At 39.7% G+C, this 13,983-nt stretch overlaps 1 protein-coding gene across 1 annotated transcript in view; it reads right to left on the bottom strand.

Moving 5' to 3' along the window:
- Positions 1–13,983, bottom strand: part of GRIN2B (glutamate ionotropic receptor NMDA type subunit 2B) — a 421,771-nt gene that overhangs the window by 92,470 nt on the left and 315,318 nt on the right. The window contains exon 4 of the mRNA XM_023749812.1: positions 13,150–13,264. Within this exon, the coding sequence (XP_023605580.1) occupies positions 13,150–13,264 (115 nt within the window). The remainder of the gene's footprint in view (positions 1–13,149; positions 13,265–13,983) is intronic.

Raw genomic sequence — 13,983 nt, forward strand, 5'->3', positions numbered from 1 at the left:
GTAAGCTAATTGAACAACTGCATAACACTTGCTACATGCTAGATATTGTACTAAGGGTTTTACATGAATTAAAACGTATTTGATCCTTATAGCAATAGTTTGAGGTAGACAGTATTATTCTTCCTATTTTATAGATGAGGAAACTGAGGCACAGAAAGGGAGAGCAACATCTATTTACACTTCTTCAGATAAATCACTGTGTTAAGCAGAGGGAGTAAGATAGAAAGCCTCTTGGCTTTTAAACTATGCCTCACTGAACAGTTTAATAATCCAAGGTTAAAGGGAGAGCATAAGCCAAAGCCTATAGGCACAAAAATACAAGAGGTGTTAGAGAAGGGTTGGTTGCAGTTTCACTGGTGTGTTAAGCTAAAAGCTGAGGTGAATGGGGGGAAAGATGGGAGGGTAGGTTTGAATGCCGTGTCTTGAGAGCCTGTGTTGAAAGCACACTTTGTCCTGTGGAAGTATTTTCCAAATTTCACTCATTCAATTTTTTTGTTACCACTGTAACCATTTTTGTCACATCTGTGTATCACCTGCACTATTTTTTTGTTACTATTTTTATTTTAACATTTATATAGGATTTTACAGAGATTTTAAACTAAAGGTCATGCAAGTAATTTTAGGAAAAAGATTTTAAAATTTTATTTTATTTTTTCCATCACCATTTATCCCCTCTATGCCCTCTTCCACCTCCCCCCCACTCAGCCCCTGCAATCACCACACTGTTGTCTGTGTTTGAGTTCCCTCTTTTTTCTTTTTTGCTCAATCCCTCCACCCCTCCATCTCCCCACCCCCTTCCTTCAGAGCTGTCTGCCTGTTCTCTATCTATGAGTCGGTCTCTATTTTGCTTGGTAGTTCAATTTGTTAATTGAATTTCACATATGAGTGAAATTGTATGGTAGTTGTCATTCTCTGACTGGCTTATTTCACTTAGCATAATTTTCTCCACGTCTATCTACACAGTTGCAAAGAGTAAATTTCCTTCCTTTTTTTTACAGCAGAGTAGTATTCCATTCTGTAAATGTACCACACCTTTTTTATCCACTCATCTATTGATAGACACTTGGGCTGCCTCCAAATCTTGACTACTGTAAATCATGCTGCAATGAACACAGAGGTACAGTGCTCAATGGTCACTAATCATCAGATAAATGCAAATTAAAACCATAATGATATATCATTTCACACCTATCAGAATCAATAAACCACAAGTGTTGGCTAAGATGTGGGGAAAAGGGAACCCTCATGCACTCTTGGTGGGAATGCAGATTGTGGAAAGCAGTACCTCAAAAAATTAAAAATGGAACTGCCTTATGACCCAATGATTCTACTTCTGGGAATTCATCTAAAGAAACCCAAAATACTAATTCAAAAAATATATATACCACCTATACTATTTTTAACTTAATATATGAAATAACCTTCCTTTTAAAAATAAATTTATTTAAAAAATTCATATCGCTGTAAATATGAGATGTGACACTAGCCAAAAACAGAAAATAACTATAAAAATAAATAGATAGTTATTTAAATAAAAGATACATATCCCTCTTAAATGAACTCATACATCACAGTGAAACCCACAATCACACCTGGAGAAACATGAAGTGACAATGATGAATCACAGAAGATCAGTGTTCTTATTTGTTGAGTTTTGCTCCTTCTCTATCATAAATATATAAATGAACCTTCACCTAGTTTTATGAGATCCCAAAACTCCTCTCTCTTAGCTAGTTGAGTTCACAAAATATTTGGCTGATTGTGTTTTATGAAAAACAAAGTTAAAATTTCACATCACTCTCCTCCTCAGATTTAAGGACTGTTTTGTAGGTCAACTATTTTAAATTCCCCCTGGTGTTTCCGCATTTCTCTGCACCTCCAGCAGATGTCTGATCAACGGGGCTATATGGTTACAGTGGCTGCCGTGGTGGCTGCATTTTAGAGGAGCTTTAGGGCAGAAGATAACTCTTTCCTAGAGTTATTGTTCTGTGCAATCAGGACCTAGACAGCTGCTTTTATAGGTAGTTACGGCCTTTGTTATTGAAAGAAAGATCTTCTTTCCTCACCATTTGAGGAGATAGGTTCTTGTTCTCCACTGAAAAGAGAGTGTATGTTTAATAAAAGATAGTGAGGAGGTATAGGGTTGTAGGGGATACAGAAAAGCTTTTTTGTTGTCTTTATCTTTCTTGCCTCCCTCCTTCATTTTTCATTTTTGTTAATCTCAGGAAAATGTTACACTGAAACAGCCAATAACTGTCTGGGCTAACTACTCCCCTTGCCCTGTCAGGACCATTTCTTAATACTTAGTTTAAAAACTCTTAAGTGATGGGGCCCACATGTTCCCAGGGTGTGATGTCTTCTAGTCTATAAACTTATTCCCACTGAGACTGCTGTACTTTGAGCCTATTAGCCTAGTTGTGCTCTCATACTCTGTGTGTTAAGGCACAAAGTATCCTGGACTTAAATGGAGCTAGATGTAAATGACTCCACCCAGCTCTGCCAGCCCTTAGCTAAGTGAATTTCAGCAAATCATGAGAGCCCTCTGAACCTCAGTTTACTTTTTTATACAATATTTCCCAAAGATAGGAATCAAAACAAGATCATATATACTAAAGTTCTTCACCATATTGTTAGTAAGGTGTTATATAAATGTCAGATGTGATAATGGCCAAATCCTTTTAAAATCCCTTAATCTCAAGCTAGACAGACTGTTCTAGAATTGTACCTCTTTCCCAGCTCCTATTGGGAAAACATAATTTTTTCACTAGTCTATAAAGAGAATGCTGAGGTGGCTTAACTATCCACCAGAAATTCTACCTGAGAGTTGGTATTCTGTTCCTTTGCCAGCAAGCTCCCTTCACTATGGGCTGAATAAAGAAAACTGACACACATTATTCCAAGAATAGCCGAAAACAATGATCTTAGGAGATATCTCACCCCAAACCGTTGAAGTAGAAGAATGTGGTAGGATACCTAGAGGAGGCTGGTGTTAACAGCAATGCTGTGCACCTGGCAAGTATGGCATGAAGAATGGTTTCCTTCCCCCTAAAGCAGCGGTTCTCAACCTGTGGGTCGTGACCCCTTTGGGGGTCGAACAACCCTTTCACAGGGGTCGCCTAAGACCATTGAAAAACACATATATAATTACATATTGTTTTGTGATTAATCACTATGCTTTAATTATGTTCAATTTGTAACAATGAAATTGGGGGGTCACCACAACATGAGGAACTGTATTAAAGGGTCGCGGCACTAGGAAGGTTGAGAACCACTGCCCTAAAGTCTCTCACTCTCCTGACCACTGCCCTCTATGTGTGCCCTTCTCCTCTTTATTTGCCTCCCCAGGATCACACTTTCCCTCTCACTGCTCCCCTGGCACAGATTCACTTTACATTTAAAATGCCTTTAGAAGCAGCAGTGGGACGTCTTCATGGGCAGGGAACACCTGGACCCTGGATCACAGGTGAGGTGAGAGCTTCCAATCCACCTTAAGATTCTCTCTCTCTCTCTCTCTTTCTCTCTCTCTCTCTCTCTCTCTCTCTCTCTCTCTCTCTCTCTCTCTCTCCTGAATGTGGTGTGTGTGTGTGTGTGTGTGTGTGTGTGTGTTATGAACAGAAGTAAGCTAATAGAGGAAATAATAAAATTGCCCTGAATAATCTGAGATCTATGGCTATTGTGGGAGATTTGTATCCATGTTTTTTATTAATAGCTTTAATTCTTAAAGAAAATTTATTGTTTTAAGTGGCCAACACTTCCTTTCAAATCTTGTTCTGCGGTCCTATTAACAGAGTTAACATGCCAAGGTCAGAGCCTCTCTCCCTATGTACATGAATTTCTTTTATCCTATTCCTGGCCAGCTCTCATAAACAGGAATTATGGAGAGAGACTGTGCGTGGACTAGTACAAATCCATCAGCACTGTAGGAAAACCTCACAGTGGAAGATCTCCTGGTGCTAGGTCAACAGAGGCTTGCTTGTATATGAAGGACATTCAGATATTATACTTTAATGTAAAACTTGAGATCTCAAAAAATGTCAATATTATATTAATATATGCACAGAGTAGCTTGTTTAGTGGGGAATAAATAAAGGTATGAAAAGAGTAGTACCTGCTATCAAGTCCCAGTCAGTCTTTAGGCACATCAACCTGTGGGTATGTGAGTTAGCCACATGCCATACCCACTGGTGAGAGAAGGGGATTGCTCTCCCTTCTTCCTGAGTCACTTGTAGCAGAAAGAATAGAAATAGCATCAGAAAGCCCGGCCACTGTGGCTCAGTGGTTGAGCATCAACCTATGAACAAACCAGGAGGTCACGGTTCAATTCCTGGTCAGGGCACATGCCCGGGTTGTGGGCTTGATCCCCAGTGTGGAGCATGCAGGAGGCAGCTGATCAATGATTCTTTCTCATCATTGATGTTTCTATCTCTCTTTCCCTTTCCCTTCCTCTCTCTGAAGTCAATAAAAATATTTTTAAAAAGAAAGAAAAAAGAAATAGCACCAGAAGGAATGTCACATCAAACATGAGCCCTACTAGTTTCTCGGGAACACTAGCCTGAATTTTACAAGCCTATGACCCTCAAGAAAATAGCCCCATATGATAAAAATTGCAGACAGAGAACACATAACCAATCCCTTTCTCTGTGTGATGTAACTACCAAAGAGAAAATATTGTTATTAGCAAAGTTAGAGGACAGCACATCCAATCAAAAGATCACAAAGGGAAAACTCTCCGTGACTTGTTGAAGACCAGGAATCACAGAGGAGCGCCTTCCCCACCAACTGCATATGTGTCCACTGGTTGCTAGTGACTGAATATAACCTAAGTAATTATCAAATTAAAGGCTGTCTTTTTAACAATCAGGGCTGTTAGATAACAAAGAAAGTGGCCAAACCTTATTGCCTTGAAAAACAGTCTTATGGCATCAAAGTTAGACTATCCAAAACTCAGAAATTGTTTTCATATGAGAAGCAGAGTCTCTGTTTAACAAACATATGAATATCTAATAATGAGGGATCAGCTTGGAGAAGCATGATCTATCCTAATAATGGACTGTTAGGTAGTCATTAAGTTTCATGCTTTTGGATAATATTTATAAAAGAGGAAAAGGTCTATCATATCATAGTAAGAGAAAAAAAGCAGATTACAAACTGTTCACATACAGGGTGGGGCAAAAGTAGGTTTATAGCTCTTCATATGGAAAATAACACAAAAATTAATAAATAATAATACAAGAATAAACTCTGTGTTTCATGTACTCAGAACTCTAAACCTACTTATTCCTCACCTTGTATTATGTTCCCAGTTATATTGCATCACATTGAATTCACACATAAATACAACATGCACAGCCCTAGCTGATTTGGCTCAGTGGATAGAGCATCAACCTGCGGACCAAAGGGTCCCAGGTTCGATTCCAGTTAAGGGAACATACCTTGGTTGCAGGCTCCTCCTCGATCCAGGCCCTGGTCAGGGTTCGTGCAGGAGGCAACCAATCAATATGTCTCTCTTACATTGATGTTTCTCTCTGTCTTTCCCTCTCTCTTCCTCTCTCTAAAAAATCAAAAAAATATCCTTGGGTGAGGATTAACAACAACAACATGCACAGAAATGAAACACCAGTAAGAAATAGAATAAATGTAAATGCTAATTCTTTGTAGGTGTGTATACATGTAACTTTTATTTTATCCCTCATAATGTCTTTAATAAGCATCAATTACCTTCATAATAAGAAAATCATAAATGTGTTTTTTCCTCTATATTAACACAAGAATCCTCTAACCTCTACACTACTATTTCTTTCAATACCACTACTGACAAAACATTATCGCCTAGGAATTAGAAAGATAGTGCAGAGGACTAGGGAGCCAACCATAGACAATTGTCATGAAATAAAAATCTCAATAAAATTTAAACAAGATGGATGAAAGTCATATTTGTGCTCTGGAGACATGTTCCTCTTTACCGTGTTTCCTTAAGTCAAGGTTAAGTCAGAACTCCAGTCTCTGGGTTCAACTCTGTTTTTTCTCCCTATCAGCATGTGCAGGTTTCAAAAGTAGAGTCAACCAATATTATCTTGTTGTTTTATCCCTTCATTCAGTGGCTCATGACAAGCATATAAAGACAGCCAGCATTCCTGAAATGACATTTCTAAAGTTTATTCCCTCATTACATGCTGCTCTTCTCTTCGAATTATTTTACAAACGTACATGGGGGTAGAAGCTGCACTTTGTGGATTAAGTCTAACAGCAGTGCTGAAAGTTTGTGGGTTAAGGGCACACCTCCTACTCCCAGGCGGTGGCCCCCAGTTATCTCTTTCTGGCACCCCAAAACCAAAGTAGGCAAAGAGGATGGGCTTGGCTCTTGGAGCTCAGGGAACAAGAGAATGGGACTCTTGGATGTGAGAACCTATGATAACCACAACTCAGAAAGATAGCCAAAAATACATTATCTAGTACCCTGACTGTAAGTCATCATCATAAAGAAAATGTTTATGAGCAGAGCCTTACTAATCAAACAATATGAAACATCCATCCAATTATTATTTCATACCAAATAATAAAATTTAACAATCAACATAGGTTATAGAAATGTTAAGTGTCACAATAAGCACTCTTCTCCTTCTAGTGTCTTTCCCCCCTGCCCTCAGACACTAGAAAAACTACAACATTAATCTGATGGTGGCTCATGGTAGGAGCTCAATAATTATGTGTGAGAAGAAAGGAAATGGAAGAAAAGGGAGGAAGGAAAACTCTCAACGTCCTGTAGTTCATGTATTGGTTTGAGGGCAGGACTGCACATTACAGAGCGGTAAGAACATATTCTGTGTCATTCCTCCTGTTGTTAACAGTTATGATACTCAACACATCTCTCTGTTAAGAAACTTTCCCTATAGCTCGCATAAATCCTCTCTGCTTGATCTTAAGTCCACTTACTCTGTTTCTGTCTCAGCGGAGAAAGTGAACAGCTGATCCCAACCTTTGGAACAATAATTCTTCATACATTTAAAGAGAGTAAGTCATCACTTCAGTGCCTTTTCTTCTCCCCCTTACCGACCCCAATTCCCACAGACTTTCTCCAAAGATCCTGTTTTCTAATCCCTTAATCCAATGATGCATATTAGTACTCAGTTCTAAGTCAGCAAAAATAGCATGTTGTCAAATGGCAGTATCAGGAGATCCAGAACAAGCACGTCGAGGAGCTTGTCACCTCCTCAGACACCTCCCACTGAGTCTGGAGAGAGCAGGGGTATTCTCTGGCCTCTCCTATGAGGCTGGGAGCAAAACATGGCTTGTACAGGTGTGTTTGGGCATCACCAAATACTTAATGGCCTACTTTACAGTCTTGCAATGTGCTGGGCACAGACGCATAGTGGAAAACCAAACAGATGTGGTCCCTGTGTTCATGAGCAGTCTCCATTTGTATATGAGTGAGTGAGTGAGTGTGTGTGTGTGTGTGTGTGTGTGTGTGTGTGTGTACAGTCATGCCAGCGCAGATAGAGAGGCTATTTATTTTGTCAGTCAATGGCTTTCAAGTGGAATATGTCATAGTAGTAATTGACTTCTATTGTATTATCAGCAAATGGGTCACCCTAGGCTTTCGGTGCTAGTATCACAGAGCACCCATACCTGGAGTTAGTGCTGTCTCCTGGGTATCGCAAGCCTAAAATGATAACTTGAGCTTGGGGAGCCCAAAGAATGACACAAACATGATCTATGTAAGGAAGGCCATCTTCTGGTAGGTGGAGGCAGGGAAGAGGGAGTGGGCTTCTAAAGTACATATTTTGCCTCTTTGGGGCAAAGACAAGCAGAGATGGAAACTTTCTGCTATTCTGGCCCAGACAGTCCCTTTAAGGTCTGTTTACATCTTATAGTCTGAAAATGCACCATCATCATTTCTTGAAGTCATTACTCAGAACACACTCCTACTGCATTTCATTTTTATTATCCCCATTTTAGGATCATTTAAATGGAAGCAGAGAGCAGTAGCAATGAAGCAAATCATGAGAGGCTCTGATAAAGACAGAAGCCTGAATGCTTGTTGGAACTGCTTCTTGGTGCCAGACTATTTTTAATGCAAGTTTATGAAGCCATTCCCCACTTACAAATGAACCTACCCTGTACACAATTAATTTTCACCACTCCAACTTACCGTGTATGCCTGTGTGTGTGTGTGTGTGCATTCCTTTTTAAATGTTCTTCTCCACATTCCTACATACCAGAGTGAGGTACTGGCTTTCTGTGAACATAGTCTGATCTAGAGATTGTGTGGCTATGCTAGCTGCACCCCCATGCCTCCTTAGTGGCTCCTTACATAGTATCCCATCAAAAGTTCCCAAGAACAGGTACTACTTGTTTTAAAAAAGGAGGTCAGTGAGTTAATATATAAAATGTGTATGTGCTTGGAGTGTTTTCAGAGCGAATACATGAGACATTGGAAATAATAATTTCTCTGGGAGGGGCCTGGAGGAACCAAGGATCACAGATGATAAGAAGACATTCTTTTTAAATATATATATATATATATATATATATATATATATATATATATACACATATATATTTGATGTCAGAGAGGAATGGAGAGGGAGAGGGAGAGAGAGAGAGACAGAAACATCAATGATGAGAGAGAATCATCAATTGGCTGCCTCTTGCACACCCCCTACTAGGGATTGAGCTCACAACCTGGAATGTGCTCTGACCGGGAATCAAACCGTGACCTCCTGGTTCATGTGTCAATGCTCAATCACTGGGGCACACCAGTTGGGCCATTTGACTTTTTTTTTTAAATACCATTTGACTTTATACCATGAGCAAATATTACCTTAAAATTACACTAGGAGGGTAGGAACTACCAAATGATATTTGCTGGATACTGGCTGTATTTCAGTCACTACTAACTGTTGGTTCACTATAAAGTCTCCTTTAATCTGTATAACAGCCTTACATAAAGCCCTATTTTACAAGATGGAAAGAGACTCAGGTAATATCAGTGGCTTGGTTTATACAGCTGATAAATGGCCACATGCACTGGGCTCTTTCTGATTTCCAAAGCCATGCTCAGTCCCATAGACTATGTTGCCAGGACTTCGTGTCTCTTGAAAATAAACCACATTTATAATATCGTACCTTTGAGACTACTTTTAAAAATCCTGTAGGAACCCTATGAAATCCCATCACATGGTTCACCAACAACTCAATGAGCCTTCCTGGACCTGCTTGCTAACCCTGGTCAGGCCTGTGTCCACTGGACAGTGAGCTCACTGAAGATGGTCCACCAGTCCTCTGTTGGCACTCAGAGCACTCACTCTGAAGGCGGACACTGTACCTGCTCTCACGCTCCCTTCAGTAAACCACTCTATCTAAACGGGAGACTTTCGGGTAGAAGTGAAGTGGCTGGCCAATATTCTAAATCTCCTATGCCTATGGATTCTTCATCTATTTAACAATTATCTCTCAAGTGTCCACTCTTCTTAGTGTAAGAACTAGAGGAAGCAAAAACAAGGTCCTTGTTCCCATCGAGTGTTCATCCTGGTGTGAAGAGACAGGCAATAAACAAACAGCAATCAAATGAGCAAACATCAGATAATAAGTATATTGAAGAAAATTAAAATAAACTGTTGTGATAGAGTGACTGAGTGGCTACTTTGTCTCAAGCCAACAGGGAAGGCCTTCTGAGGAGGTGATGTTTACTTAAATGGCAAAAATGACACATTTGTCCTGGGAGCTACTGTCCTTAAAAACAGACTCCAGTTTCTTTTGTATGCTCCAGCTCTCACCTGATTTTCATTCCAAGTGCCTGTTTACAATGTGGATTTTTAATCCCAGAAGTTAGAGCTGGAAAGAACCCTACAGATCTTCCTAATCTCATGCCTCGATTTTAGACACAGGAAAGAAAGATCTAGAAAAGTGAAAAGAGTGGGTCACACAGCCAGTTAGGAACATGACTGAGAGTCCAGTCTCCTAGCCAATATTTCTTCCACAAACCTAGATTCCTTTCCTGCTTATCTTCTCTCCCCCACTTTCTTTGAATTTATTGGAGTGACACTGGTAAACATAACATCTGAACACTGTATTGTGCGTTCACCCCGTATCCATTTCCTCACTGTAAGATCCTACCCTGGTACCTGCCTCTCTAGAGTCCACAGATACTAAATCTCCCCTGGACCACAAGGAGGGACCTGCAGGAGTGGTATCAGGAATCCTGAGAATGCAGAATGATGCTGGGGCTTGGGTTACTGTGGAAGAAACAGTACAACTTCCCACAGTGTGATGTGTGATTTCACCACATCTCAGACATGCCCTGGACCTGTGCCTGGCTCCTGCCACCCCTTCCTGCCCACAAAAGAGCCCTAACGAGAACTTCCTAGTTTAGAAATTGCGTGGCTCTGTGAACTCAGTGAACACTAAAGATCGCTCCCCAGCAGTGTTCCCTGATTTAACCAAGTCGATATGAAAATGTTCTATTCTGTGATTTCAACACCTCTCCAAATGCTTTACAAAATGATTAACCACAGAATTTCTTTAAATAATAAGTTCCATTAGTACATTTAAAGTATGATCTATGAAAACTCAGCCTACACACAGATCTTATTTCCCACCACCAGAAACAACAACAACAAAAACCTAGCTACTGTATCAAGGGCAATAGCATAAACTTGGATTCTTAATAATGGATTTTAGACTCTTGTATTATGTAATGGTTCTCATTCATTAGACAAATATTTATTGAACTGCTCAATGTAACACACTCTTCCAGGCTGTTGTGAGGACACAATAAAAGACACATCCTCTGGCCGCCGGAAGCATGCACGCACGCACACAGCCCTAACACAGGCAGATGTGATGAGTGCTAAAACAGAGGTATGGGCAAATGCTACAAGGGATGAGGGAGTAAGATTAAATTTCGGTCAAAGATCAGGGAAGGATACAGCAACATTTTAATTGGGTTTCAAAGGCTGGTTATTATTTGTATAATTGTACAACTCATCCCAGGAAAAGGAAACCTCATGACATGCTGTATACTCTCAGGACAGAATGGAGTCCAGTATAGCTTGATGGTGAGACGGGAAACAAAGAAGAGAAAGACAGGAGTTGAAAGGTAGACCAGAGCTTTGAATGAAAGAGTAAAGTTTAGACCCAATCCATAAACCACAGAAACTTTGAGTGGGTTTTGGGCAAATAAAAAACATAATCAGAATTATGCCTTAGGAAGCCTATTCTGCATCCATGTTTAAGGGCTGATCTGAATGGACAAATGTGGGAATCAAGAGGCAAGAAGGCATACATATCACAATCACATTGTTCCTGGATAATAATAAAAGTAAGGAATACATTCAAGAGCTAGAATAAAGGTAGAAGTGATAAAAAAGGGAGAGGATCCAAATTCCAGGGTAGAGAATCTAGTTTTGGAAATGGGTGGGAACCGCAGGCCTCAGATTTCAGCCTAAGGAAGAGAAGTCAGCACGAGTGATAGTAAGTGGTATCTCTTTAAGAAAGTACAGTTTGAGATGCCCCATACTTGAGAGAGTAATCATGAGTTTACCTCACAAAAGCTACCCCAGCTGGATGTCTTCTGATCCATGCCTGAAGCCTCAGTTATTAATAACTCCTCTTCTGGAGATGTACAGAAGTGCCTATTACACACGAGGGTCCCAGCATACTTCTTAAATTATTTTGTCTCTACAGCAGCAGTGAAAATCAGCTTGATTGGGATGAAGAGCAGGAGCCCAGGGAACAACCATTTATGAACAAATGATAACTCAGAGGAGGGAGGGCAACTTTAATCAAGAACACCAGGCATAATGTAAGCCTTATACTGTGCCCTGAAATGAGGAAAAACATGACAGATGGAGGTCTTTCAATTTGAAGAATAAGGTCCTAGGTTCCACTACCTGAGCCACATATGCCCAGTTTCATAGGTGAGCAGTCATATACTATCTGTCCAGGGCTCTCTGTAACAAGACCATGAATTTCAAGTTGAGTTCTGGCCTCTTTTCCTGGCTACTCTGTTGAAATATATAGCTTGGTTTCCATCCTAGTCAGAGTCACGCTGACATCTTAAAGCCTGTTCTCAGCCAATCAGTCCATAGAGTCTGTAGAAATTGCCTTAAATCAATGTTTCCCAAGGTGTTTCACAGAATATGAATTTCAGGAACAAAAGGGTGTTGTGTTAAAATAATTTTGGGAAATGCCAAGTTAAATAGTAGAAAATATGTGGGTTTTTTTGCTAAAAGATACCTCTGAACTTTCAAATGCTAATATGTTCTGAGAATCTCTCAGGATGAGAAAGAGTAGGTAGCATCTCCCAACCTTATTTATCTGCAGAACCATTTTTCAGTAAAGCATCTCAAGGGACCAGGGTCCTGCAGAACACACTCTGAGAAATACCACTGATGGCATTACTCTCAGGACCCTATGTATTTGACTAGGAATCAGGAACAATAATAAAAGCTAATACCTATGGAGTGCCGCCTATGTGCCAGGCACCTTTTCAAGTCATTTACATATAATAATATTTAATCCTCATAACAACCCTATAATAATGGTGGGTGCTATTATTATTCCCATTTTACAGATGATGAAGTGGAGGTACAAGTGGTGAAGATATCTGTACAAGGTCTCTAAGTAGATAAGATGGTTAGTAGAGGACATGGGAATTAAACCTAGGCCATAATTTCTAATGGTAGAATTTTAGACATTGTGACTAGCTGGCAGTGGGAGAGAGCCTGAGAAAAGACTTGCATGGCAGGCCTCCCAGCACTGTAAATCCACACCTGCCTGCTCATAAATTAGGCCTCCCTAGTGTACCATGTAGGACATGACTTCTAAATTGTACCAGACACGGTTTCTTCACCAAATTGTGTTACATGGTACATGCATAATCTTCCATTAAAACAAAGTCATGATTCATACAGCACTATAAATAATAAAAAGGGCAATACATAAAGAAAATAATCGTTTGATTAACCAACAGAGCAAGAAAATGAAGATACAAGTTTAAGAAATAGCTTCTTCTGTGTTCTCAAAGTATTGATTTCTTGCTCCCTGCCTCAGAGAGCAAAACCAAGAAACTGCTTTCACGTAATGTTTTGCAAACTTTCCACCCCTTCCTCTCTAGTGTGCTTGAGAATTGCCAAAGACATGTCCTACCCTCTCCCACTTCCTCTCCTTGTTCAGAAGGATTATCACCAGTTTCGGGTGCATCTGGTAGCCATCTTCACTGAAGGACAGATTTCTCCCCTCAAAAGTGACATTGATCAGATACCTGTGAAGATAAAATAAAAGAAAGGTTAAAAGTATGAAGAACGTATGTCAAGAACATGATAGCTAGAAAGAAAGAGACAAAGGTGGATGGAGATAAACACATAGATAGATAGATATAAATACCATGTGGAAATGTGGTACCCCTGGAACTTTTGATTACTCAATAGAGTCATCAACTTTTCACATCATAGGAATAATATGAGAAGTTAATAATATGAAATAAGGGCACCATGTTTGAATTTAGTCTATAGCTATGACTTTGAGCAAATCACTTAGCCTTTTGAACATCACTCTTTTTTCACCTACAAAAATGGGGTAATAAAGAAATCTACTTTATTAGGTTTACACAGCTTAAATGAGATAACTCACCATGGGACCTGGTGCATAGTGAACCCTCATTATGTTAACAATTTTTTTAATCCATTACATTTTATTATTAAATACATCTTAGGTTCTTATCCTGTACTTTTACCAAAAGGCACTAAAATTTTGGCAAATATCTAAACAATTATTTGTTTAGTGGATTAAAGGTGGTAGAAACAAGAAAAGAAAATGGGAATGTGCCATGGCAACTTTCTGCTAAGAAAGGTGGCATATTGGAGCTTAGGCTCTCTCCCCCTACCAGAGATATTCATAGGCTTTTGAACTCCTGCTAAGATCCAGCCTAGCCCATACTTCTAAGAGATGTGAGGTGAGTCTAGTAGTCCAGGATCTTGTTCC

Source organism: Myotis lucifugus, unplaced genomic scaffold, assembly GCF_000147115.1.
Source record: "Myotis lucifugus unplaced genomic scaffold, Myoluc2.0 scaffold_10, whole genome shotgun sequence".
NCBI lineage: Eukaryota > Metazoa > Chordata > Mammalia > Chiroptera > Vespertilionidae > Myotis > Myotis lucifugus.